We start from the raw sequence: 24495 nt of genomic DNA on the forward strand, positions 1-24495 counted from the left end.
AAATGAATTGGTATCTTTCCTGGATACCAACAAAGCTATGGTAACTGTGACCTGGGATGTCACATGCCCCAAAAACTGAAGAACTACGAAAAATTAACAGCAAGGACATTTTCTCCTTTTTTGGTGTTCTTAAGTAGGGCATGAAGAAGCTGCCAAACACATCCCAAGCCAGTGTTTGCTGTCCCTGATCCCAAACTGGTAGCCATAGCTAGCTAGTCAGGAAGGGCAGGGGGAAAAGTGGTGGTGCTCATGTTCCTGTCATCACACAGCCTAACTCTTCTTTTTGTCTTAGCTCTCAGAGGATAAAAATAAAAATTAAAAAAAAAAAAACAGAAGAGGAAAAAAATCATCTCCAGAATTATTTCTGAGGAAAATGAATGAGCTGGGATATAAGATGAGGAGTGGAGGAGGAGAGGGATGGTTGTATTTAGACACCAGTGACCTGCAAGGCTTGTCTTGCACAGAACAGCACCCTGCATTAAACATCTCAGGTTTATGGCAGCAAGAACTGCCATAAAATGAGCTCAGCCTCTGGAATATACTCCAAAAGCCTAACATATGGGCTAGGGACACCCATCTAATTAGTGCAGAAACTTCAAGGAAACTGCCTGCAATCCAAACTGGAGCTGCTCCAGCATTTTCTTGGCCCTGTACAAATTGGAGAGGGGATGAGAGATTTCCCCTCCTTCCCAAGACACTTTCCCCTTGGAGGGGAATTGGGTATCTCTTCAGAGAGTTGTAGGATAACTGGTCAGAAGCTGGAGGAAAGGCTCTGTAGAGAGGACTTAGGTTCTGTCAAAATTCATTTCAGTTCCTCTAAAATGCTGTCTCTGTTTCATCCTTCCCAGGGACAGCCTGGAACGAGAGGTTTTCCTGGATTCCCGGTAAGTGTAACTCTTAATTTATGAGGTACGGATGTGTGATACTATGAGGAGGCCTCATAAGTGCTTGCTGTATCTCATCATTTCTTCCTGAAACCAATGACCTGATCTGATATCACTGGAAAAAGCAATTTTTTCTTCATTTGTTTTTCTGCTACTTTTTTTCTTCTTTTAAACGATACTTAGGGAGAAAAAAAGCCCCTACCAAACCACACAACTCTGAAAGGAAATTAATTTTAAAAAATCCCCAAGTGTTAAAATAACATAGTTAAAGCCAGATCTGTTCAGTAAAATAAAATCATCCTAAGAAATACCCCTATCCCAAACAAAGAAAACAACCCCGGGGTAGGGGAAATTCCAACTTTAATTGAGCTTTTAGATGATATTCCAGTAGCAGCAAGTGCCTGGGCTCCAAAAAGGGCCCTGCTTGTCGAGGATCAGCTGGGGACTGTTCTAGGCTGAACACCCTGGTCATGCCAAAGGAAAAGGACGTGAGGGGGAATTCTTCTCCAGCACAGTTTCAAGGGAACAGAGATAATGCCCAGCAGAGGACAAAGCAAATTTCATTTCAATCCTACAGTTGCTGGCAGCACTCTGTGAAGTGCTGAGGCTGCTGAAGAGCTCCAGCAGATGCTATTTATCCATATGCATTTATCCTGGACAGCCAGGAAGCCTGAGGCAAACACAGACACCCCCCACATCCCTGCTCCTGCCGGGCAGCTCAGCTGCTGCTCCAGGACACTGGACGTGCCAGAGCAGGTCTGCAGGGGGGACTCTCACGCCTGGAAAATGGGAGGAATTGGCAGCCTCCCCCTGTCTGCCCGGGCTCCACGGCTCTGCCCGTTGTGGCAGGGGGGCTGTGAGCTGCCCCTGGGCTGAGGAGAAGCAGATCTCTCCAGGCCCTTGTGGTCTTTGGCTTTTGGAGGAGCAGAAAACAAATCGGCCCAGCTCATGGGAAAGTGCTGGGTGGGACAGCACTGTGGAGCCTGTTTCTCATCAAACAGTACCTTCAGCGTGTGCTGAGCTGTATGTCACCTCTTCCCCGAGACACTTTTATTATTCTGTCATTTGCAAAAAACCCTTCCCCCAAAGGTGGGTGCCCTTTTAAATCAAAGTCTTGAGAAAACTACTGATATTCAACTAGTTTACTGAACACCGTAAAATTTTAAATTCTGAGATTTTTTTTTGCAAATTGCCTATGAGTCCTTCCTTGCTTCTGTTCCTGTGTCCAGCATTGCTGCTGAAATGTGCTGACAGTGAGCAGGTCCCTGGTGAAGCAGTTTGAAATCTGGGCTGGTACTCAGTGGGCCAGGGACCTGCCAGGACTGGACAGGAGGGCAGGGAGTCACCTCACGTCACCCCAGCCCTGCAGTCTTGTGGCACGTAGTGCTTCTTGGGGCAGATGGACAAGATGGACAGACTCCATGGGGAAAGCATTTCTCATCATTTTTCCTCTTGTATTTCAGGGCCCTATTGGCTTGGACGGCAAACCGGTAAGCAAAGGACTCCTCTGCAGGTTTCTGCCCTGCCTCCTGCTGGCCCCACTGGGCTGCAGCCTGTGTGTCACACCCTGTGTTTTAGGGGGATTGTTTCGCAATGTCATGCACTCGCATGGATTAAAAGAAAATTAGGAGGTTGGCAGGCCAGGAGGATGCCACAGGTGCCTTGGGGGAGATGCAGGAGTCAGGAGATTAAGGAAGGCAGAGTATGGCCTGTTCCTTTCTAGGTAAATCTATAAAATAGCAGTTCACAAGTGCAGCAGCCTGGCTGCTGCAGGGAAAGCCACAGCAGGCACTCCCACCCAGAATCAGACAGGCAGAGCAGATCCCTGAGGTATCAGCCCTCTGCCTTAGCCAACAGCTTCCTGCTCTTTGCTGCCATGCCAAAAAAGAGCTGCAGTAGAGGAAGGAAGGATCCTAAAGACTCTGTGAGACCTCCATGCTGTCCTTAGAGATTTGCAGTAGAAACCCAAGTTCTTCTCATCCTTCAGAGCTGGGCATAAACGAGCTACTTCTCCATGAACCCAGTGGGTATGAAACCCATAGCTCCACGTAGCAGCCATGTAGCCAGGTTCCCCAGCACACTCCTCCAGTGCTGCAGTGGAGAAGGAGCTGGTAGCACATAGCTCTGGCTTCTGATTTCCTGTTCTTGCCATGAAGAACTTCACCCCCAAGAGAGATGTGGCAGCACCTTTCTTGCACTGCTCTGGGGACACACACTTCACTCAGCAGAAGCTGTTAAATCAACATCATCTAGAGTCTGCAGTGGCCAAAGCTGATGTGTGTTTCCTTTCTTTTGCAGGGGCATCCTGGACAGAAGGGCGAGATGGTAAAAATCCATATGTTTGTCTGCGGGTTATGGGTTGGTTTGCAATTATGTTGTGCCTCAGCTGGAAACAAGCTCAGGGGCAGGGTAGCAATCTTACCTCAGCTGATGCACTTAGCTGCATCCCTAATTCTGTAACTTCATAATAGCAGTGCTGGGATGCATGTCTGTAATTTTTGCATTATGGCTAGCACATTCTTCATGTCACAGCAGCAACTCTCTAGTTACGCATTGGGATGTGTTTTCCTTGCACTTAGCAATTATGTTCTTTAAATATATTCTGGGAGCTGACATTTTTCGTGGTTGGCCTCATAGGACAAGTAAAAGTTGATGGAAAGATTTCTGAAAACCCATCTGGCAGCTTTCAACTTACCTAACAACAACCAAAAAAAGCACATTTTTTATATTAAATGTGGTTCCCACCCCCCCACCCCCCTCACCCTCTTGAAGCTCTGTTTCGTATGTGCATCATACTAAAATGCTTTTGGTTGAAAATGATAAAGTTAGACTGCACTTTATGGAAGCCCAAATGCTGTCTTGTTCCTCTTGACATCTCTGATGATGAAATCCCAAATATGAGTCTGTCAAGAGAGAGGCTCTGTAATCACCTTCACTCACTAAAGTGTTGAATGTTTTCTTCTGCTAATTCTGTAATTCTGTTTTTTGAGCCTGAGTGTCAGTATAGGCCTCTGGCAAGCACATGTTGAAGGTCCCCCTCCCCACTCCCCTGTTGCACAATCCCAGCTCAGGCTTCAGTCCTGGCTGCCTCTGGTTCCATCCCAGAGCGTGGCCGAGGAGACACGCTGTCAGCTGAGGTCCTGGGAACAATAAGGGTGTGTTTTCCTCATGATTTTTTCCCCCTCTCCTTTTAATATTTCCCCCCCCGTGGTGCAGCCAGAGCATGTGTGCATTTTTTTCACTCCTCCAGAGTAACAAAGGGAACCCGGATCTCTCTTGGGAATTTTCTTCACAATTGTTTTTAAAAGCTCCGTTTTTCACCTACTCCATACACTGTCTTTTTGTCACTGTAAATGGAAAGCCATCCCGTGTTAAATTCTGTCTTTCTTTAAAGGGTGCTGCAGGTCCCAGGGGACAACCTGTAAGTATCCCATCCTTATCCCATCTCTCCCCCTAATCCCTTTCCCCTTGCATTCACTGAACCCCTTCATTTACTGAGGCCTTTTTGGATCACTTTTCTCTTGCAGGGACCCCCAGGACAAAAAGGAGAGAAGGTAATTTCAGTGGGGGCCTTGTTAAAAGAGAGGAAGGGACTTGGTGGACTTGGTGCTGCTTGATCTGACTGTGAGTGAGAAGTACCAAGAGCAGAGGGCTCAGGGGATGGGGACAGGAGGCAGGGCGCTTGTCGGGTGCAAATTGGCATCGCTGCACTGAGTTTGATAGAGTCACAATGATTTACACCTTCTGGGGCTGACCCTGCGTGCCTATTTTGGTCGCCTCTGTTTGTGGTTTAAACTCTTTCCTTTTTAATCCCCTTCTTCCACAGGGTCAGTGTGCAGAGTACCCGCACAGGGTAAGTCATTAGCGTTATTATCCTCTGTCCTGTGCCTTCCTGCATGTTAATCCTCCTTCGTTTGAATGGCTTTTTGCTGGAGGTAGAGATCGTTCCATTAACAAGATGCGTCATCTGGGCCCCGGGGCAGTGCTTGGCTGATTGATGTGGTTCGAAGAAAAGCAGCAGATAAGGTTTTCCAGGAGGGATGTTGGTTCTCCGGTCTGTCTGTTCCTGCCCACCAGAGCTGACCCCTAGATAGCTGCAGTCAGTTCTGCTTCCTGGAGACCCTGCTGTGCTTTGTGCTGGAGAGGGGAAGGTCCACATCCTCAGCCCAAAACCCAGTGAAACCTGGGGGTTCTGGAGGAGTAGAGGTCACCCACTCGTGCCTTGAGCTGCTGCACTGGCTCCGTGGTGCTTGCACAGCCTCTGCTCTGGTTGTGTGGCCTGGAGCAGTGTGGGGCTTGAAGACCTGGGGAAAAATCATCATTCCTCCCTCTTTCTTCTCCCTCATGCTGGTGTCATCCCTGCACAGAGACAAGGGGAAGGGTTATGAGGGTAACCTGCCTGAGGGTAACCCTGCACTGCCTGGCCATGGTGCTCTGTCAGGTCCCCAGTGAGTTGGTCTCCAAGCCTGGTGGACTTTCTCCCTGCAAGGAAGAGACAGAGCAGGAGGGTTGATGCCAGCAACTGTTTAATGAAAGCCAGGATGTTGCCCCACCTGCCCCTTCATCTTGGCCTGGCCAGCATGTGCTGCAGCCAAGAGTGGAGAGAGAACATCATGGGGTTTGGAGGGGATTTAACCAGTTCTAAAAACAACCAGAGTGCTGAAAATCCGCTGGAAATGCATTGGAACAACATCATATGAAGTGGCTGGAATTTGTAATCTGGGTGTACAGGGAGACAAGCTTAAGAGCTTTCTGTTTATTTTTGATGGGCCTCTGGATAATCGGCTGGGCTCTGGTCCCTGGCCCGGAGGGAGCAGGGTTGGAGCAGCAGAGCTGCTGGAGAGTGAGCTGGGCTGGCAGCAAGGGAGAAGGGGGCTGTGGGGAAGTGCCAGTCCCCGTGCAATAACAGCCGCTCAGCTGTGTTTATTTAGTGAGCCGGCTCACTAGATTGTTATGTTAAAAAGAAGCCAACAACACTGGTCACCCGAGCAGTGTCCTGAGTTCCTGTTACAGCCCTTGGCTCTGACTGTCCCCAGTGCTCAAGGTGAAAAGCAGTGGCAGGACCCAAAGCAGCACTGGGAAGGGAGCTGGTGCATCCCTGGGAATAGCCTGGGCTCGGGCCTGGGGCAGAGGCACACTGGTTTGGTGGGTCAGGGTTGTAGGGTGGCTGGTGAGCTGCAGGGCTGTGGCAGCGGGAAAAGGGTGGGGGCAAAGCCTCACATCCTGGCAGCATTTTCTTGCCTCTCATGGAGATACTTTTGGTCTCATGAGGCACCAGGCTCAGCATTATAAAAAGCCCATGAGTTGTTCACGGCTGAGACACGCTCGTGGCAAGGGTGACTGTCCTCAGATCAACTCAAGGACAGGCTGTCCTGAACTGCAAGTTCAGGGAACCAGAGGCACAGACCAGCCAGCAGAGGTGCAGCTCTCTTTCTTCCTCCCTGAATGAAAATTAGGATGGGTCTTGTTGCAAAAATGTGACACTGCTGACCGAATTGCAATTTATTCTTGCTTTTCTGTTTGATAAGGCTCTTTGTCAGATGTTCTGAGTGAGGAAATGAAAACCAGCATCCTGACAAACCGGGGATGTTGTTTCAGTTTTGTTTCATATTTGTTTTCTTAGGAAGGAAATACAAGGTTAGGATATGTGCCTTGGCTCTTGTAGTTTCCTATTTTTTGTCTGTATGAGTCTGTGTGGCCTGCACTGCTGTGAGGGATGAGCCATGCATTGGTGCTGCCCATTCAGGGTGAGATGGCCCCTCAAGCTGCTGCCAAGTGCCACTCAGGGAAACGGGGGGACCAGCCCTGCCGTGTTGGCTCTCAGAAATGCTGTTTGTCTCACTGACCCTGTTTGTGTGTTCCCTGTTCCCCAGGAGTACCTAAGTACCACACTTGCAGCCCTGCGCTCTAACCAGATCCTTACGCTGAAGGTTTGTGGGTAGCGCTCTGAGGGGACCCAGTTCTGATGCAAAGGCTCGAGGGTGCAGATCCAATATTGCACGCTGCCTTCTGAAAAAACTTCCCATTGGAACACAGAGGAGGCAGGGCAGGAGCTGGGTGGAAGTGCCTTCAGATTTCTTCTCACCTGAATCCATTGCAGGGTCTTGTCTTGCCTGTTTTCAGGACTGGTTCTCTCCATTTTCCTCCTTATCCTTTCCAGCATCCTCCCTCAGCTTCCCTGTAAGCTGTGTGATATTTCAGATGCCCTTCAGCACTTAAGCAGCCAGGCAAAGCCAGCTTAGCTGCACTGTCTTTTAGAAAGGGGAGGTTTGCCTTTGGGTAAAATCAGCCCAGCTGAATTTCCAGCAGCGCTGCTTTTGGAGCGATAGCTTGTGGCTGTCTGGATCAGTGCATTTGAACACAACCATCTGATCACAATGCTGCAAAATTGGGTTACTACTTCTCTTTGCAACAGAACTGGATCCTTGCTTTCACTGCACACATGAAGTACAATGTTTAAAGAGAATAAGATGTGCTCCTTGGAAGTGTATGGTTTCTGTGGTGGGACACCTGTGGGCACACCTCTGGGATCTGAGTGCGCAGCTCACGTGGGGAAATGCCACACATGGGCACCTTTTTGTGCCCAAGCACAGAAAGGCTCTCTCACCTCTCCCTATGTAAATCAAGAGCAGCTTCAATGGAAAACTGATAGGAACAGGAAAGTGGATCAGGCCAGAGCAGCATTCCTGGGCCTGGAGCCGACACAGTGGGTGCCAGCATGACAGCAGCGTGCGTGCAAGTGGAAACTGGATACAGCAAAAGGATGAACAAATGCTGCTGAGCTTTAGTGCATTTGATTTCTGTGTGTCCGGGTCAGCTTTGTGCCCTAAGGCAGCATTCCTGGCTATAAGCAGTCAGAAGGTGATGATACTGTTGAGCAAGGAAAAACAAAGCTCAGGCTGCCAAGGCAATGCCCTGCTTAGGTGTCCAGCTCCAAGGCCTGATCTTGTCCCTTGGCCGTGGTGGTTATGTCTGCCAAGTTAAGTGAAGCAGGCCAGGACCTCTGTGCTGACCCCAGCTAGCCTTTCTCCCTCCCTTCCACACCTGGAGGAAGAGTGAAACCTGGAGATACAGTGGGTTTCCTGTAAGAAGAGCTAGAAAACTGCACTTGGAAAACTTGGAGAAAATTGTAATTCTGATAGTTGCCCCAAAATCTGATGATGATGATAAGTTAAGAGAAGCAATCCCATCGCTGGACACCCTGGCAGAGGGATGTCTTGCAGTGAGCCCTTCCTAAGGAGATCAGCAGAGCTGAGTCAGAAATCCCCCGGCTAAGTTGTGTTTCTGAGCAGAGGGAGCTGTGAAAGCTCTGTGCCGTGAGGCACTGGGATGGTGAGCGGGCACCCCACGCGTGCCAGGCTGGCCCCTGGTGGGTGCCCTGAGCAGCTCGGAGGTCTGCCCGCAGGTGCCTGCCCCACGCCGCTCCCCCGCCGGGCTTCGTTTTCATGGCAGTCTCTCTGTTCCCCTCTTCTCTGGTCTCTCCCCTGGCTGCTCTCTGACTCTCGGTGCCCTCATGGCCTCCTTTGCCCTGCGACCTTCTGGTTTGATCTTCTTCAGCTGCTGCCTCTCCTCAATTCAGTGCGGCTGGCTCCACCTCCGGTCATAAAGAGACGCACTTTCCAGGTAGACTTCTCCTCCTTGTTGCCTGTTTCTGAGCTTATCCCAATGCTTGCAATTAATCAGCTTGCTACCTGTCTTTCTTCCCCTGCAGAGGGCTTTCCAAGAGTTTCAGGCAGAGCTGAGGGACTTTCTTTAAAGCAGAGGAAATCTTTGATGTGATAATGTTGCTAAAAAGAAATGCAGTGAAGCCAGATTTTTGAACTAAAAGAAATGGGCCATGAAGCTGTTCTTGGGGCTGTCGACAAGCAGCCTCCTCCCTGAAGGAGTCAGTTCCTGCATATTCAATCTCCAGAAGAGGTTGGAAGCCTCTTGCTGAAATTCATCTAATGTCTGTGAAATTTAACTGAGATGAATGAATAGGCAAACGCTTCTTCTAAGGGCTAGTCTAGTCTGAGGCACTTGGGGAAATGTGTTTAAATAAGCTCTTAGAATGGTTTCATTAAATTGCATTAAATCTTTGTGTAAACACATTTATTTTGGTTTCCAGGGCCATAATTCATGTTTAGTTTATTTTGGGAATGAATTCATAAAGTGAATTACGGACATATGAATAGTGAATAAGAGTGTCCATAGTCAGAGTTCATGTGGCTTTTAATGAGCCCACTTTATGCTCCCTCATTCCATCAGTTGGGATTTAGCTTTCCTGTGTGGACAAACTGCTGCAATTACCCTCCTGAAGTGTGCTGGGCACTCTTTATTAAGTGGCTGGGTTTTGTCACCCTGCTGCCTGCCTAGACAATCGGATGCCAGCAGGGAACTGCAGGATGCAAGAGACCTTTACCATGAGGTGCCTGGTCCTTGCCCAGCTCTGGACAAATCCTGACCTTCCCACTTGAGCCCGTGGTTTCAGTTCAGTTTCTATCGATTCAGCACTCACACCACACAGAGCCCCACGGATTGTGCTGTTTGCCCTTCAAAGTGACAGTCTGGAGAGCCAGGCCAAGGACTGACCTCTTGGGAAGGCTTGAAAGCTGAAGTTCCTCTCCAGGATGAAGTGGGAAACTTGAATAGCTGCCCTACATCCTGTCGTCAGCCAGGGCTGCAAATTCCCTCTGTCCACAGAGGAAAACTTCACCGGAGTTTTGCCATGATCCGTTTTGCCTTTGCTGTACTCATTCTCTAAATGCAGCAGGGTCTGCTCCTGCAGATCTGCCAGCACCAGGCAATTCCAGGAGCCCAGCCTGTGAGTACTAAGGAAAAAAGTGGGGCTGCAAAATGGATGTTAGCACCAGCACCTGGAAGAGAGGAAAATCCTGCTGCTAGCTCTGAGCACATCAGCAGGAGTGCTTTGCCCCAGGTCTGGGGAGTAGCTGAGCATGGGCTGAGTGGGGTCCTCTGTGAGAAGGCTGAGCAAGCACTGTATTGCTGGGGTGCAGGCAGGGTGGCTGGCTGGTGTTTAAAAGAACTGAGAAATAGTTCCAGTCGACAGCTAAAAATATAGAATGACAACTGAGGAAAATGACACCTGATCTCCCACTTACTGTATCCACTTACTGTCCATTTAGCTCTGTGGGGGTCCTTTTGTGCTGAACACATTAATGAGGCTATAATGATGTGGTAATAACACTTTGTGTGTTTAGGCATCTGCAAGGATAGGCACTTGCCTGAACAAAGCCTGCTGTGCCCAAGACAGCAGAGAGAGGGTGATGCAAATGTGACTTAGGGTGAGCTCCTTCCAGCCACTCCCTGTGCTGGGGCAGGGCTCCTGCTCTGCCATCTCCCTGTCCCCTACCAGCGCCCCGTTCCAGCACCACGCTGCATTTTAGTGCCCTAAGTCTAGAGCATGGACTGGGCTGGCTGAGAGTAGCTGAGGTGGGAATAGAGAGAGAGCCAAAGTGAGATGGGCAAAGCTCCCTGTGTCTTCCCATTGTGCATCCATGCTGGGGGTATTACAAGATGCAGTGAGAGGAAAGTCTTTGAAGCTGGAATGAGAGGTTAAGGCAAGAGGAAATCTAGAAATATATTCCAGTGTCCTCCCAGCATCTTCATTAGGTCCAAATTACCTTCCATATTTAAAAGCTATGAGACCATTTACAGGATAGTTGAATAGCACTGAGTATGGAGGATAAGGAAGCGTAGAAAAAAACCTGCATTCCCTTGCAAGGGCCACAGGATGAATGAAGATCCCCTTTAAAACTGGGGAGAAGCAAGGGCACCCCTCCTGCCTGGCCCTGCAGGCTTCCCAGCGTGGGCTGAGGGTTGGGCAGTGAGGCACAGGAAAAGGGCTGTTGCTCCACATATGACCAAGCTTCTCGTGAGCCTGGCCCACGTGTTGGAAATTTTCTTTTAAATAGAGCTCATGGCAGAAAGGATGAAATTTGCAGCTTATTACTTTCATTTATCATTCTAAATAAAGCAAACATCCCTGTATCTGCATGTTTTACTAAAGGCAGCCAGGATAAACAGTGCACTTGGTAGGAACACAGGGGACAGATTTCATGCATTTTCCTCCAATGTGTAAGGCTGTAGGGAGGATAAATGCAGCGGAGACCCAACTGCACAGCCACTGACTTTTAATTGAGAAACAGCCATGTTTGGTTTCTAGATTCCCATGGATCCACCAAGGGAAGTTTTTCAGGTTGGAATTGGATCACTAGCAGTAGGCTCTCATGGTACTTTATCTAGGGAGGTGAGCCTAATAAGCGAGCAGCTTAGCACGGGTGCCACAGTGCCCTGGGAGCTGGATTAATCAATTATAGGTCAGCAGTCTGGTATTCAAACGTGGTGCTTCCAACCCACTGTCTCCTCGGTGCCGCTTGGTGCCACGTCCAGGCCCTTGGGGCCAGATGACATTGCTGAGGCATGAGCCACAGCCACCCATGGCTACTGAGGGGCCTGGGGAGGAACCGGCTCAAACAGCTCCATCTCAGAGAGCTGAAAATGGCAGGTGGCTCAGCATGCACTGCCTTGTTAAATCTCAGAAAAACAGGCTCTGCCTGGTGTACGTGGGCCTGCCTTGGGTGGGCTCCAGGAATGCCATGATGATCGTGTTATTTTCTGTTGGGTTTGTGGCATTTCTACTTTTGGGCCTTGGCAAAACAGAGGGAGTGTTGTCCAACAAATATAGTATGGGGGGGAAACTGGCTGAGGTAAGACACTGTGGCTCTGCCTGGAAGTGCCAGTGTCGTCACGGGAGGCTTTGCTTCACATGTGACAGTCAAGTGTTTTGGAAAGCCTCCTCAGAGACTTAAGAGATGTTGGTCTTTGACACATAAATTTCACTTGGCTGGCTCAGTGAAGAAAAAGGTCTCTTTGGACTGCTGTGTCATCTCTAGATCCCTCTAGAAGGCAGCTCTGACCAGGTGACCTCAGAAGCCTTTGCAAACCATTGGGTGCTGGCTCTGCTCCCCGGGCAGCCCAGCTGTTCTCGGCAGGGCTCTCCATCACTCTTGGAAACTTCTCCTGGCAGTAACCTGGGACTTGCTTCTATCTCCTCTGCTTCGGTCAGGCTAGCCTGCCTTGGGCCCTTAGGGTGGTGGTGTGAAGGGTTTGCTCTGCCTGCTGGTAACTCTTGTTTTACAAACTGCAGGGTGAACAAGGACAGGCGGGGATCCAAGGTCCCCCGGGGCCCCCTGGTCCACCAGGACCCCCTGGACCAGCTGGACCCGAAGGAATCCCAGGACGTCCTGGGCCAGTTGGACCCCCTGTAAGTCCTTACCAAAACCAAAATCCTTCTGCTTCCCCATCCCCTAGGGCACAGGCTGTTTCCTCTGTTGCTTCTAGTAAGGCTGAGATAGCCATGGACAGGAGGCTTGCAGAGAGTGTGGATGTGTGGACAGGAAGAAGTTCCGGGGAAGGAGGGGAGTCAGAGGGAAGGCAGGGATGTGAACTGGGCATTGCTGCTATCTGGACACACAGTGGGTGACACCAGGCTCGTTTCCTCCTCCTCAGCCCCTGCAGATGGCCCCGGGGAGGAAGTAACATGTGGGGTGTAATTGTCCTGCTCCCTGCCACCCCTTTGAAGTCTTGTCCCTGCCCTAGCAAGCAGTCGAGGAGGGTGGGAGCAGAAGCACCGTTTATAAAATAAAACCATTGCTGAATGGCAGGGCAGAGGGCAGAAAGAAAGTGCTGCTAATGTACCTCTCTCTTGCAACAGGGCAGAGCAGGAGAGCCTGGAAAGCCTGGCAGGGATGGAAAGGTGGGTACCAGAATGGAGCTGCAGGGGCAAATGTGGCATGCTGGCTCTGCAGCCACTGCAGAATGAAAGGAGCTTCCATCTCCAAGAGTTTTCAAGGCCTGCTAGCAGGAAAAGCAAGTCTTGTCCCTGGAGGCAAATGCACCTCTCCCCACACAATACAGGGGTCAGCACTGTCCTTTTTCTCTGGGAGATCTTCATCTCTCTCTGAGGAGGCAAGGACAGGATGGCTAAACACCTGAATTGCCAAAGCAGGTGGCACAGGCATCAGAGGTTATCTAGAGTAGTTTTCCTTTCCTGCCTGCTCACAGGCAGCTCCTGCATAGATATTTTGTTTATTTATATTTACACACACGTATGTCTGGTATGCTTCATGGTTCATATCAGGTAAATTGTTTGGGTATTTCTCATTTAGAGACACAAGTGGTGTGTTTGTTAATGCATTCTCTCTGTTTTGCTTGCCAGAGGAAGCTGCAAATGCTTGATTTACTCCAGAGCTGCAGTGGGCTGGGAACAAGTTCCCCAAGCAAGCCAGAGAAACAGAAAAGATTCTGAGCATAATGCATAAGGCAAAGCAGCTTTTTAGACTTCAAACTGAGCAAGAAAAACCTGTGGGGATGGAGCACTGTGGGCATAAGTTTATTTGGGTGTATGCACTAAGATATCTACATGAAGAATAGATTGGGGATGTTTGAGCTCACCAGTGCAAATCTCTGAGGGGTGTTTCAAATCAAACCAGCCAGCATCCCCCCATCACCCTGCTGTCCATGTAATGTCTACACTTTCCAACCCCAGTGTCTGTTTTGATTTTATCCACAGGGCTTACCTGGGCCTCCTGGACCAAAGGTGAGACATCTCACCTCGCTTAGAGGTGTAGAAAGATGATGAACAGAGATGGAGCCTCCTGACGAGCACAGATGTGTACATTTTGATGGATGGAGGTGGGGTAAAAGAGGTTACATCAAAGAGCTGAGAAGGATTTCTAACCCAGCTCAGCACTGCCTCTGGGGCCCAGCCCCTGTGCTGACTCATGGGTTTCGTCCAGGCGACACGTCTGAGTTGCATCTCGACTGAGCCAGGCACGCCTCATCAGCCCATCTTGCAAAATTGTTTGCCACACACAGCTTTACTGGCTTCTTCCATTCTCAAAGCATTTCCCAGTGCTTCAGGAATGGATTTTGCAATGCTATTGTTAACTCTGCCATGGTTTCCCATTTATTCACTTGCCAAAGTGCGAGAGAGGGGGTGGTTGTTGTTGTTTTTCAGCTGCAGCCGCCCAACCTAATTTGTTTTTATCTGAGATATGTAGCCAGGGTGAGGAGATGGGAACCATGGAGCTGGGGCACAGAGCTGACACAGGTTAGCTGTCTGCCAGGGCTTTCCTGCCAGGGCTCAGCCCAGTGCAGGTAACGCTGACCTGTGGGTCTGAAGGAGCAGGAGCTCCCTGGAATCACTCGGAGCAAAAGGCAGATTTTCCCCATGGAATGCTCTCCCATCCCAGCAATACCCCAGGGAAGAGGACAGAGATTTGTCCCTCTCAGCCCAAGCCTCACTTTCTTTTGTCTTTTGGCCTTTTGCAGGGAGATGCTGGGATTCAGGGATACCCTGGCAGAAAGGTAAGGAGGGAAACTCCAGTGTTGTTCCATGAATGAAGTGCACCGATGCTTTCTGGAATCATGGCTGAAATTCTGTGGACTATGCTGGAGCCTCCTGTGGAGCTCTGCTCCTGCTGGGTTTGCAACAGGCCCACAGATTCTCTGCTGTCAGCTGTGTAAAGAGAGCCTGGGCCCAGAGTTTTCTTTAACTCCCCAGCAGCTATGGGACAAATATCTCCCTGTGTGTATGTGTGTGCCTCTCTACACCCACTTCCAGGCTGAAATGCATTTCTTATGCATCCAGACCCATATGGGAAGCTGAAAAGGGCCAAATCCGTGGCTATTGCTCTGTGGGATATAGGAAAGAGTCAATCCTGCCCTGGGTTAAAAGGCAGAAACTGGCAATGCCCAAATGCCTTCAGCAGCAGCTGATTAACAGCAGGGCTGTCAAGCCCGGAGGGTGTAATGAAGAGACAGGAAGAGAGACAGGGGAAAGACACAAAGGGAGATCAAACAGGAGAGAGGGAATGAAGAGATACTGCTAAAGAGATGTCAGCTGGAGAAGGGGAAGGTGAATGTTCCCAGCAGGAAGGAGTCCTGTGTCCCCTTTTATCTCTACGTTGCTTTATGGGTGCTCTGCAAGCAAAATGGCAAGACCTGAGAGCTTTTTAATTAGCTCTGTATAAACTGAGAAGTTTTTGTTATGTCAGGAAGTGGAAATTACAGCCCCTGCAGACCACAGCCCACTCCTGCAGGCAGACAGAATTTATTGCCCCTTCTCCCAGCGTCCTGTGGGGTTTTCCATTAGGAGCCCGTCCTGTCCCGTGTGCGCAGGGCGGGCGGCTCTGGCAGCGAGGGCCTCTCCCAGCAGCTCCTCTTACATGAAACAACTCGTCTGGCTCGTTCACTGCCCAGCCAAGAGCCCACCCTGATCCTGAAGGATGAGCCCAAGGCTTTCCCTGGGAAAGCTGGAAGGAATGGATGAATGTAAGGCACCAAATCCCACGGGAAGGGAAAAGAAGGCGAAATGTTGAGGGAAGTTGTTTACTCAGATATGATGTAGGATATGGGGCTGCTCCCTCCACTCCGTGCATTTCATACACTGAGTATCCTTCTTGATGCAGAGTGGTGCTCCTCTCCCAGAGAGCCAGGGCTAGGTTGGTGTGTATGGGACATCCCTCTCATACCTCTGCTGGCCTTTCTGGCAACCCACAGCTCCTTTCCTTGCTGCTGTGTTTGCTTCTTCCACTGTTTTCTTTGTTCTTTTCCTCAGGGTGAGGTGGGCGAGTCAGGCCTGCCCGGTGCCCATGGCCTCCCTGGAGCCTCTGGCCCCAAGGTAACCTTGAACTCCAGTCAGAGGGGGCACCCCTCAGGGGCAGGTAGCCTGGCACGAGCCTATCCTAAAGGGATATCAAAGGCCAGGGACTGGAGACAGGTCTCTGGAGCCTGGAATGAACCACATAGACAGGAACACTTGCTCCTGTGTGAAGAATCTGGGCAATTGTTGGCCAAGGTGGTTCCATGCTGTCCTGAACCAGGACCTACATAGTCCCCCATTAAAGAATAAAACCGACCCAGCCTTTAGAGGCTTTTGCACCAGGGCTGTGGAAATGAGGGTACTATGGACCATGAAATGTTTCAGTGGTTTCTACACCCTTATCATGTAGAAAAGCATTAGTATGGGCAACCTCCAGCATCCACTCCAAGGACCTAAACTGCCTTTGCACTCCCTGGGAGGGGAGGGCTGCAGCCAGTGCTCGACTGGTACCATGCTGCTGTGAGGGGACCCAGAGTGCTGGGGTTGCATTTATCACACCCCTCTTTTGGCTTCTTTGTCTCTTGCTGTTACTGCTTGCTTGGTTTCCCTTTATGTTCACTGTCCTTCTCTGTTTCCCCCCTTTCTCTCTCCTTTGCTGGGCAGGGTGAAAAAGGGGACGCTGGCATAAAGGTAGGCACGACAAATATATTTTCCTAACTCACAGCAGATCACCTGGGAGATACTGCTCCTCGGGCTGATGGATTGCAAGGGGAAGTTGGGTGCAAGGCAGCTGAGTGTGGTATTTGATGGAGTACACATCTGTGCTCTGATTAACCACAGACAGGCACTCCGAGCTCAGGCAGTAAAGGCTGCCTTCATCCGTTCGGTGGAATTCGATTCTTACCAAAGGCATTTCTCTGACTATGAAGCTTGCTGGTGATTTGTTGCATCTCCCTATTTGATGGGCTAGGTTGGGGTTTCCTCATAAAATCTGGTTAGCTGACGCATCAAATCCGCTCAAACTCCGCCATTCAGGCTGAGGTTTGGCACCAGCTTTTCTGTCTGTTTCTGGACACTTCTTACAGGCTCATATGGTCTCTGCCCAGATGTTATCTATTTGACTGAAATTTACTGTACCCATATATTTAAAGTATATTACTCAATGTAGACTGTGCTTAAAACATTACAACATTGGCAAGTGTTCATGGCAGTCAGAGCACACTGTGTCATGCCATACATCTTAGACATTGTGAGGAAAGACTGGTCCTGTAATATTTGGAAAGGCATTAACTGTGACACGTACATTTCAAGTATTTAGTGTGTGGCATGCAGCTCATTTATCGTGCAGCACATACACTTTCTATATCTTTTCCATCTGGATGGATTGCTGTTTGAAGAGAGAAAAGGCCCCTTCAGAGCTTACTAAGGATGCACTACTTGGAGTTTAAAGAAATGTTGTTTGGGAATGCAGGCTCTGGGTACATAGCTGAATAGAGCAGCAGGGATTGTCTTCCTACAGGAAAACACCTCCTCAGAAATACTTCAGTGCATGTATTTCCCTGTATCCATCTCCTCATCAGTGTAATTCCCTCAAGCACAAAGGTATTGCTCCTCTTTGTGCCATTGTGAATGAAGGTGGAATTGCACCCAGAACTGATGTGCTTTGAGGGTTTGGAGTTTGCTGCTCTCTCAACAGCAGGTCTCCCATTAAACTGAGCTGAAGAATGAACTCAGAGTGTTGCCTGGGAAGGAGAAAAGGCTGAAAGGAGAAGCTGTTTTGTCCTTTCTGAAACTCCCATGTTTCACTGCTAGCATTGGAACACCTGCTTTGCTCGTGCCCATGCACAAGCACTAGCCAGCTCTTCATGTGGGTTCTGGCAAAGGGGAAGTCTCCAGTCATGTCCCAGGGTCATGCAGAGGGTGAGAGCCTTCCCTGGCTTGGGGCCACCCTGGAGACACAGTCTTGCTATTTGGCCCTTTATTTATGTCTTACACACCCCCCTTCAGGAAGAGCAGAGGTGAAACCCACCACACTTTTTGGGATACAGCTCCAAACTGCAGCTCCAAAGGGGCACCTCCGCAGCCCAAAAGCAGCAGTTTCTTTCACACACAGACCATCATTTGTTACTGTCAAGGTCAATTTTCTCTTGACTTCCTTTCTTTTTGCTCAGAGGAGTTGAAGGGAAGTGCAGACACATTCTTAAATCAGCAGCCAGACCTCATTCAGTAGCAGCTCCTGAGCATCCAACAGCACGTGCATTTGTTGTCTTTGGAAATTGCTTCTTTCTGTTGTCCTCCCACCTAGGAGGATTGATTGGGACTCTGGAAGACTTTTAAATCTTCCAACTTTGGATCCAATTACCTGTACTACATTTTACCTTCTCTTTGCCTTGAGGAGCCCTGGACAAACACTATGATTCATAGCTGTAGTGGCCAATTTTGTATGGACTATCACTGCTTTGGCTGGCAGTGAAGAATATCTCAGGCCTGAAGAAGTTTCCTAGTACCACACAGATCCCTTCTTCATTTAACCACCTCTCCCCACCCAGTGGCAGGTGCAGCACAACCTAGATTGTCTCTCAGCTGTTTTTTTCTGTGGCCACTATTTGTACTTTGATCATGTAAGGACCTAAATCTGTGTCTCCTGAAGGTCATTAGGCAGTGATTGTGATCACCTGGGCCACTTGAATGAGCATTTGACTTAGTGCCCTGTCACATTCAGCTTCACTGATGTTTTCTTACTGAAAGATCCATAGCATAAGGCTTTTTCTCATGCTCTGAGGAAGGAGCCATAAAGTGCCCACAGCCTTTCTTAATAAACCCCCTGACAATTTGCCTCTCACAGAGCAAAAAGAAAGGGTGTCTGCTTTAATTGGCAGCTGATGAGCTGATCATGGTGAGGCATCATTGGCACCCAGAGGGGATGAAGCTGCTCACAGCAGGTAGAGCAGAGTGTGGGGTCTCTGTGTGAAGGGGAGAGGTGTAGCCTGACTCTTCCAGAGACACGGGGGAGATGTTTCCTAAACCAGCACGAGGCTCAGGAGAGCTGGGACGTGCTACTGGTTGCCTTCCTGAAGCCCCCTGGGGAGCTGTGCTGGATGTTTTGCCTTTGGTACCCGGCTCCTGACTCGGCTGTGCCATTCCAGTGCTGCTTTTGGTGGGAGGCTGCTGCTGCCTGGCTACGGCACCGTGCGCAGCTCCCGGGGCACGGGCATCACAGAGGGAGCAGCCCAGCGGGGACTCGCTGTGCTACAATGCCTTTCAAACACTTAAGGGTTTAAAGATGTTCTGCAGAGTTGTTTTTCCTGCTTTTTCTCCGGCGCTGGGTTTCTTTCTGTTCTTCAGTGGCGCGGTGTCACGTTTGTTGCTGCCCTCTCTAATTAGCCCTAGTGCCTGTGTGATCCCGCCGGAGCCGGGGGCTGTGCCGGCATCATCAGGCTGCTGGCTCTGAGTTGCCCCTCTGGGGGTTACCGTGCTCCCTCTCACCGAGGGGGCTTTGCTTTTGCAGGGTGAAATAATTAAACAGCTCTTCAGGCAGGCAGTTCTTCCAGGAAAGTCTCTGGGAAGGGGGATTACTGTCACAGGCTGGGCTGCCCTCTGGGGATGGTCTCTGCAAGCAGGGTGGGTGTCTCCCAGCAGAAAGCATCAGTCTTCCCTGCTGGGTATTACTTAAAAAAGACGGAGAGCATAGTTGGGAAGGAGAGAGACCAATCCACGTTCTCCAGTACAAAGTATTCCTAATTATTGCTTTACTTTTCTTACTGCTGAAAATAGGGTAGTTAAGTGGGCTGTGCAGGGCAGGAGGTGCCTGCACTAGGTCGTGTATATTATGGTATTAGAAGGTGTTTTACAAAATACAATGCAACTACAAAAAGTTATTTTTTAAAAAAAAAACATATGTATATATCCCTGCTAAATAACCCTTCCAAGCAAGGACTGAACACCCACAACAAAATGACAGCACCAGCATGCAGATTGCTTGAGGATGTTTTATTTTCCAGTTATCAGCAGACAAAATTCAGGCTAGTAGCACAAGGCAGCCCTTGGATTCTCTGTCTCTCCAAATAGGTTTGTTCATCCCAGAGTCACCGCAGGCTGAGTGCCTCCCTGTGCCCTGCAGCAGGCTGGGATGTGGTGGCAGGGTATGGAGGCTGTGGCACTGCAGTGGGGTCAGTCCTGCTGTAAGGCTTGAGAGGGGCCACTGATGGGAAATGGCCCCAGCTGGGGCAGTCAGGCGGGGAAGAAAGACTCTGCCTCACCTCGCTCAGGAGGGTTTCTCATCTCCTGTGCCCTGGACTCTCCTCATGGAGCCCTGGGAGGACTCATCTCCTGTCTCTTGCTGTCTTTCTCTGTGTGTCTTGCTCTGCTTCCAGGGGGAGAGAGGCATGCCAGGGCTGCCAGGAAGACATGGCTCTAAGGTACCTTGTAACCAGAGGAGTGACGCTTGTCTGCCTGACCTCACCCCTAGCACTCGACTGCCCCTGATGCCCAGGCATCTCTGTGTGTGTCTGTGAGCCAGTGACTGTCCTCAGCTGAATTATTCCTGCTTCTAAATTGCAAAATGCAGGGCCTCATTTATGAAGGCAGTGGTGAGGAAAGATGTGTTTTACAGAGCAAATGGCATGCCCAGTCTGATGCTGACTTGCAACATCAGGATCTTAATGCTTTACACCAGTGAGAGCAGCCAGTTGCTGATGTTTGTAGGGAATTGGCATTTTGTAAATTGTCCCAGGTGAACCACTGCAGGTGTGTGGTAGCCTAGCTGGGATGAGCAGGGCTGCCCAAGTGGGAGCCTGGGCTAACACAGTGAGGAATCAGGGTCAGTGTGTGAGCAGCCCTGCATGTCTGTGGATTGCAGTTTAAGGGTAAATCCTAGAAAATAACATGGCCTGCATTCACTGCTGTTTGAAGGCTGAGAAATGAGGAACAGGCATCCCAAGGCTCTGCAAAAGCCTAACCAAAGCCACTTACTGCACGTTATCCCTTTCATGACTCCAGCCCATATTGGCTAAAACCTACTGACCCTGAGACAATCTGGAATGCTTTTTACCCCCATTTATTGCATAGAATCCCTGATATCCATCTTCTGTCCTTGTGTTTTTTAGCTTTTGTCCCCGATTTCTGTTTCAGAAAGCTGAGAGGTATGATCCTGCTGCTCTCTAGCTTCCCACTTCTCCTTGTTTGACCTTTTCCAAGCTTTTTTCACTTTGAACTTGGCTCCCAGTCCTCTGCACTGCCTCATGTGCTACATCCCAACCCCTCATATTTCCCAACTTCTAACACCACTCCCTCCCTTCTCCTTAGTTATCCCTCATATTTGCCTTTTTAACTGGACCTTTTCTAACCAGGACCTAACGAATGCTAACACAGGGGACACAGAGATTTCGGAGAGGATGGTTGACAGGGACAACTTGCTTTTTGCATCAGTGCTGTTGAGGGAAATGTGACAGTCCCTGTGGGAGCAGCTGCCTCCTGAGGCTCCTAGGCACCTGTCTGGGATGGCAGGACAGCCAGCCTGCACTCCAAGGTCCCGTGGTGGTGGCTTGCTCTGCACTGCAGAATGACACCTGAATTGCACTGCTTGGAAGTTTTTTTCCCTAAGGTGTCTGGCTTCAGAGGTCTCCTGGAAGCATTTTATTGCAGGGTTTGTCTTCTGTGATAAGAACAGGTTGAGGGGGAATAGCAAGGCCAAGGCTCTAGGGTATGAGCCAGCCTTTCTCAGGATGCTTGAGCTGAGGTGTCTGGGCTCAAGCCTTGAAGTGGGGGTTTGGTTCTTGGTCTGTCTCTGCATTCCTCAGTTACTTGACACTGTTCTGCTTGTTGGCCTTTGCTTCCCTTGCAGGACTAAAACCAGGGATGGTGGGGGTGGGAATCCGTTTGTCTTGATGGGGTTGTGCTCATGGTGCCTGCCTTTGGAAGAGCTTTCTGGAACCCAGAGCCACTGCCGTAGGTGAACAGGGAATGAGGACATGTGCTGTGTGGTGTTACAGCATTACCACTGAGTTGTGGAAAGGAGATGTGGATTTTGGCATTTTTAGTTTCACCTGACTGATACTGCTTCGTTTAAAAAAAAAAAAATAAAATCACTGTCCGATTAATCTCAAAGAAGGTGTTGCTGTCTTTGCTCTCTCTGCCAGGGCGCTCCCGGGATGGCCGCCGCAGGGATGAAGGTCAGTTTTGGGCTGCAATGCCTCGAGCTGGGCACGGGCTGGGGCTGGGAGAGCGCAAGGCGCTGGAAAATGGTCGGACAGCTCCCACTGATGGGGAATATCAGAACTGCCAGCCTTTGGCAGAGGTACCAGACCTGTCTGCAACCTCAGCCCTGGTGAGCTCGTATCGGCACAGCCTCCCTCTTCTGTGCAAACAGAGCCGGGACTGCCAAATTCCTCTGTGCCAGCACGAGTCCTGTCTAGCTCTGCTCTTTTGTATCTGGCAAACATCTGCAAGTACTGCAAGGTGGCTGCTCTGTTCCATGGAAGCCATGAGTCTGAGGTTTGGTGGTTTCTTACGGCAGCCTGGGCGCTGGTTAATGAAGATAAAAGAAGTTCCAGGCACAAAAATTTGCAACTGAAGCACTCTCGTGCCCTTACTTACCAGCTCAAGGCCCCTATAGGTGAATACTCTGATAGCTCTAGGGGGATTTGTACTCTCTCCTCCTGGTTTGTCACTCTATTTTCCTGTCTTTTTCTCACCAGGGCGAGCCTGGGCCTCCAGGAGAAAAGGTACTCTCAGAAGGTTTTGCTCTGAGGCTGCACTTCTGGTTGGTTTGTGTATTTTTCCCCTCCCTGAGCAGCTGAGGGAGCTGAGAAATGTCTGTTTACTTCCCAAATCCAGGCCCTAATGGCACCTGCCACTCGTAGCAAATTGTTAGTAGGATACAGTGATACCAAGGGAGAGAGGGACCATACTGCAAATATTTCCATCCTCCTGCTCATGTCTGTGTCTATGGGAACACCTTCCAGCTGCCTACTCCACAAGAGACACAGGGCACACTTTGCTTAGGAAGCAGGTTCCCTCTGCCCCTTCCCTTGTCCCCTTTCTGCTCCCAGCCCTTCTGTGCCCCAAAGCCTTCCCATGTCCCTGCAGAGGGCTGTCCCATCCCTGTCCATCCCGGAGCAGCTGCCTCCTCTTGTTTGAGGCTGGCTGGCTTATGTTACAGCATGTGACAGCCATGTAACACACACGTTCTCTGTCTCTTTTCTTCCCCACCAAGGGAAATTCTGGAGTGCCAGGGAGGATGGGCCCCCCAGGTTTGCCAGGGAAGAGGGGGCAGCGGGTAGGACATTGCGTGTTTGGGCTGGGTGTCCTGGCAGCGCTGTGTTCCTGCCAGCAGAGCTGCTGTGTGCTGCATTGTGGTGCTTGCAGGGGATTATGTGTCCTGTGCTGGCTCTGGCCCCCTTGGTGAAGTGTGTTTGTGTGTTCCTGCTTGCAGGAGGTGGGGGCTGGGGGCAGGCAGGGCAGCATGAGATGCCGGGGATGTAGTCTTGTCCCGGGAACGATTAAGGACAGTGCCACTTCTCTTGACTCCAGAAATAACACCCTAAACAGGGATTCAGTAATCTGACCTCCTTCCTCAAGAAATCCACTGCTTTGCACCCTAGTTCTGGCAGCACAGGATGTTTTCAGTAGTTCTTATGGACATGTGTATTCAAAACAGTCCTTGAATGAAAAATGGGATACCAAGGCAGAATCAGGGATTCACAGAACCCTGGGACAGGATTAAGAATTGTATTTTTACAAAAACCTTCAATGCCAAACCTGTTCCTTGCATATGAGGTCTTGAAAATGTTTTCCCTCTTTCCAGGGAGAGAAGCATTAATTTAGCAGTGTGCATGCTCTGGCAGGGAAAGAAAGCTGGGAAAGGGGGGGCTTGCAGGTGGCTGGAAGCCAAATTACCTTGGAGAAAGGGGTCACTGCACTCTAGAATTGCCTGACAAAAATATTGCTCCTAGTAGATTATTTTCCAGGGAGCCACCAGTGCATGTCTGTTCCTGGAGCGTTGGTGCAAGTCCCCTGCATGTCAGATGAGTGCCCTTGAGTTCTGATGAGCAGCACCAGCCTCTGCAGGCCAGCAGCATGACTCCAGGAGAGAGCTGGCCACCTGTGGGGGGAAAGAGAGTTTGAGTTGTTCTGCATAATCTGTACAAGTTGCTGAGTCTTGGAGCTGTGGGGATAGTGGCTAAGAACACACCTTTCCCTGGTGAAACATCTCTTCAGGGTAACAGAACCTCCAGTGTCTCTCTCTGTCCTGGCAAAATGCAGACTCCCAGACAGGACAGTGTACCTGGAAAACGTGGGTTTAGCAGCTGGGTGGAATGGTCTGAAGAAAACTTCAACATAAAGACCAGTAATTGATCTCCAATATTGAAAATACGGCCCAGGTGCCATGGTGAACTGAGCAAAGCCACTTCACCAAGGGAATGCTGGATGCTCTCCATTGCTCACTGCCCGTGGCATGGTGCCTCACACGACTCAGCCTGCAGCTCTCCAGGCATCATCTTACACCATCAGCTGCTGGCTTTGCCATTTTTGCCACTCCTGCCTTCACTGCTTACAGACCAGAGTGTGTCCCAGAGCTTGGCTGCCAGCTGCGATGCTGCACTGCTTGGGTTTATTTGAGAGCATGAGTCTGGGATTTGGAGCTAGGGAAGAGGAGCAGGACGTGGAGAAAGTCCTGCACTCCAATTAAAATTCACCCTGGGCAACAGCCTCTGTGGGCATATGGATCAGGGAAATCCTGTGCAGAAGAAGTGACAGGTAAAAGTGTTCAGCAGGCCAGAGGGATAAGGAAGATGCACAGGGGGGACTCTGGATCCCTTTCTTGTTCACCTTCCTTTGGAGAGAAATGGCAATGATGTGCAGGGATACTTAAAAGGATGGGCAAAAACATGTAATGTCTTGAGCTGGTACTGCTCAAGGTCTATGCCCAAAATAAAATCACTTGGGAAGGGAAAGAGGATGTGAAACCAGGAGCAAATCACCCTTTTACTGCTCCTCCAGGAT

At 50.0% G+C, this 24495-nt stretch overlaps 1 protein-coding gene across 1 annotated transcript in view; it reads left to right on the forward strand.

Moving 5' to 3' along the window:
• Positions 1-24495, forward strand: part of COL13A1 (collagen type XIII alpha 1 chain) — a 94258-nt gene that overhangs the window by 38733 nt on the left and 31030 nt on the right. The window contains exons 8-24 of the mRNA XM_041427238.1: positions 849-884; positions 2348-2374; positions 3183-3209; positions 4279-4305; positions 4412-4438; positions 4711-4737; positions 8442-8507; positions 12034-12150; positions 12601-12642; positions 13459-13485; positions 14220-14255; positions 15508-15570; positions 16156-16182; positions 19866-19910; positions 21630-21662; positions 22188-22214; positions 22706-22768. Coding sequence (XP_041283172.1) covers positions 849-884; positions 2348-2374; positions 3183-3209; positions 4279-4305; positions 4412-4438; positions 4711-4737; positions 8442-8507; positions 12034-12150; positions 12601-12642; positions 13459-13485; positions 14220-14255; positions 15508-15570; positions 16156-16182; positions 19866-19910; positions 21630-21662; positions 22188-22214; positions 22706-22768 — 717 coding nt within the window. The remainder of the gene's footprint in view (positions 1-848; positions 885-2347; positions 2375-3182; positions 3210-4278; positions 4306-4411; positions 4439-4710; positions 4738-8441; positions 8508-12033; positions 12151-12600; positions 12643-13458; positions 13486-14219; positions 14256-15507; positions 15571-16155; positions 16183-19865; positions 19911-21629; positions 21663-22187; positions 22215-22705; positions 22769-24495) is intronic.

This window comes from Onychostruthus taczanowskii, unplaced genomic scaffold (assembly GCF_017590055.1).
Source record: "Onychostruthus taczanowskii isolate IOZ18803 unplaced genomic scaffold, ASM1759005v1 scaffold98, whole genome shotgun sequence".
NCBI classification, from domain to species: domain Eukaryota; kingdom Metazoa; phylum Chordata; class Aves; order Passeriformes; family Passeridae; genus Onychostruthus; species Onychostruthus taczanowskii.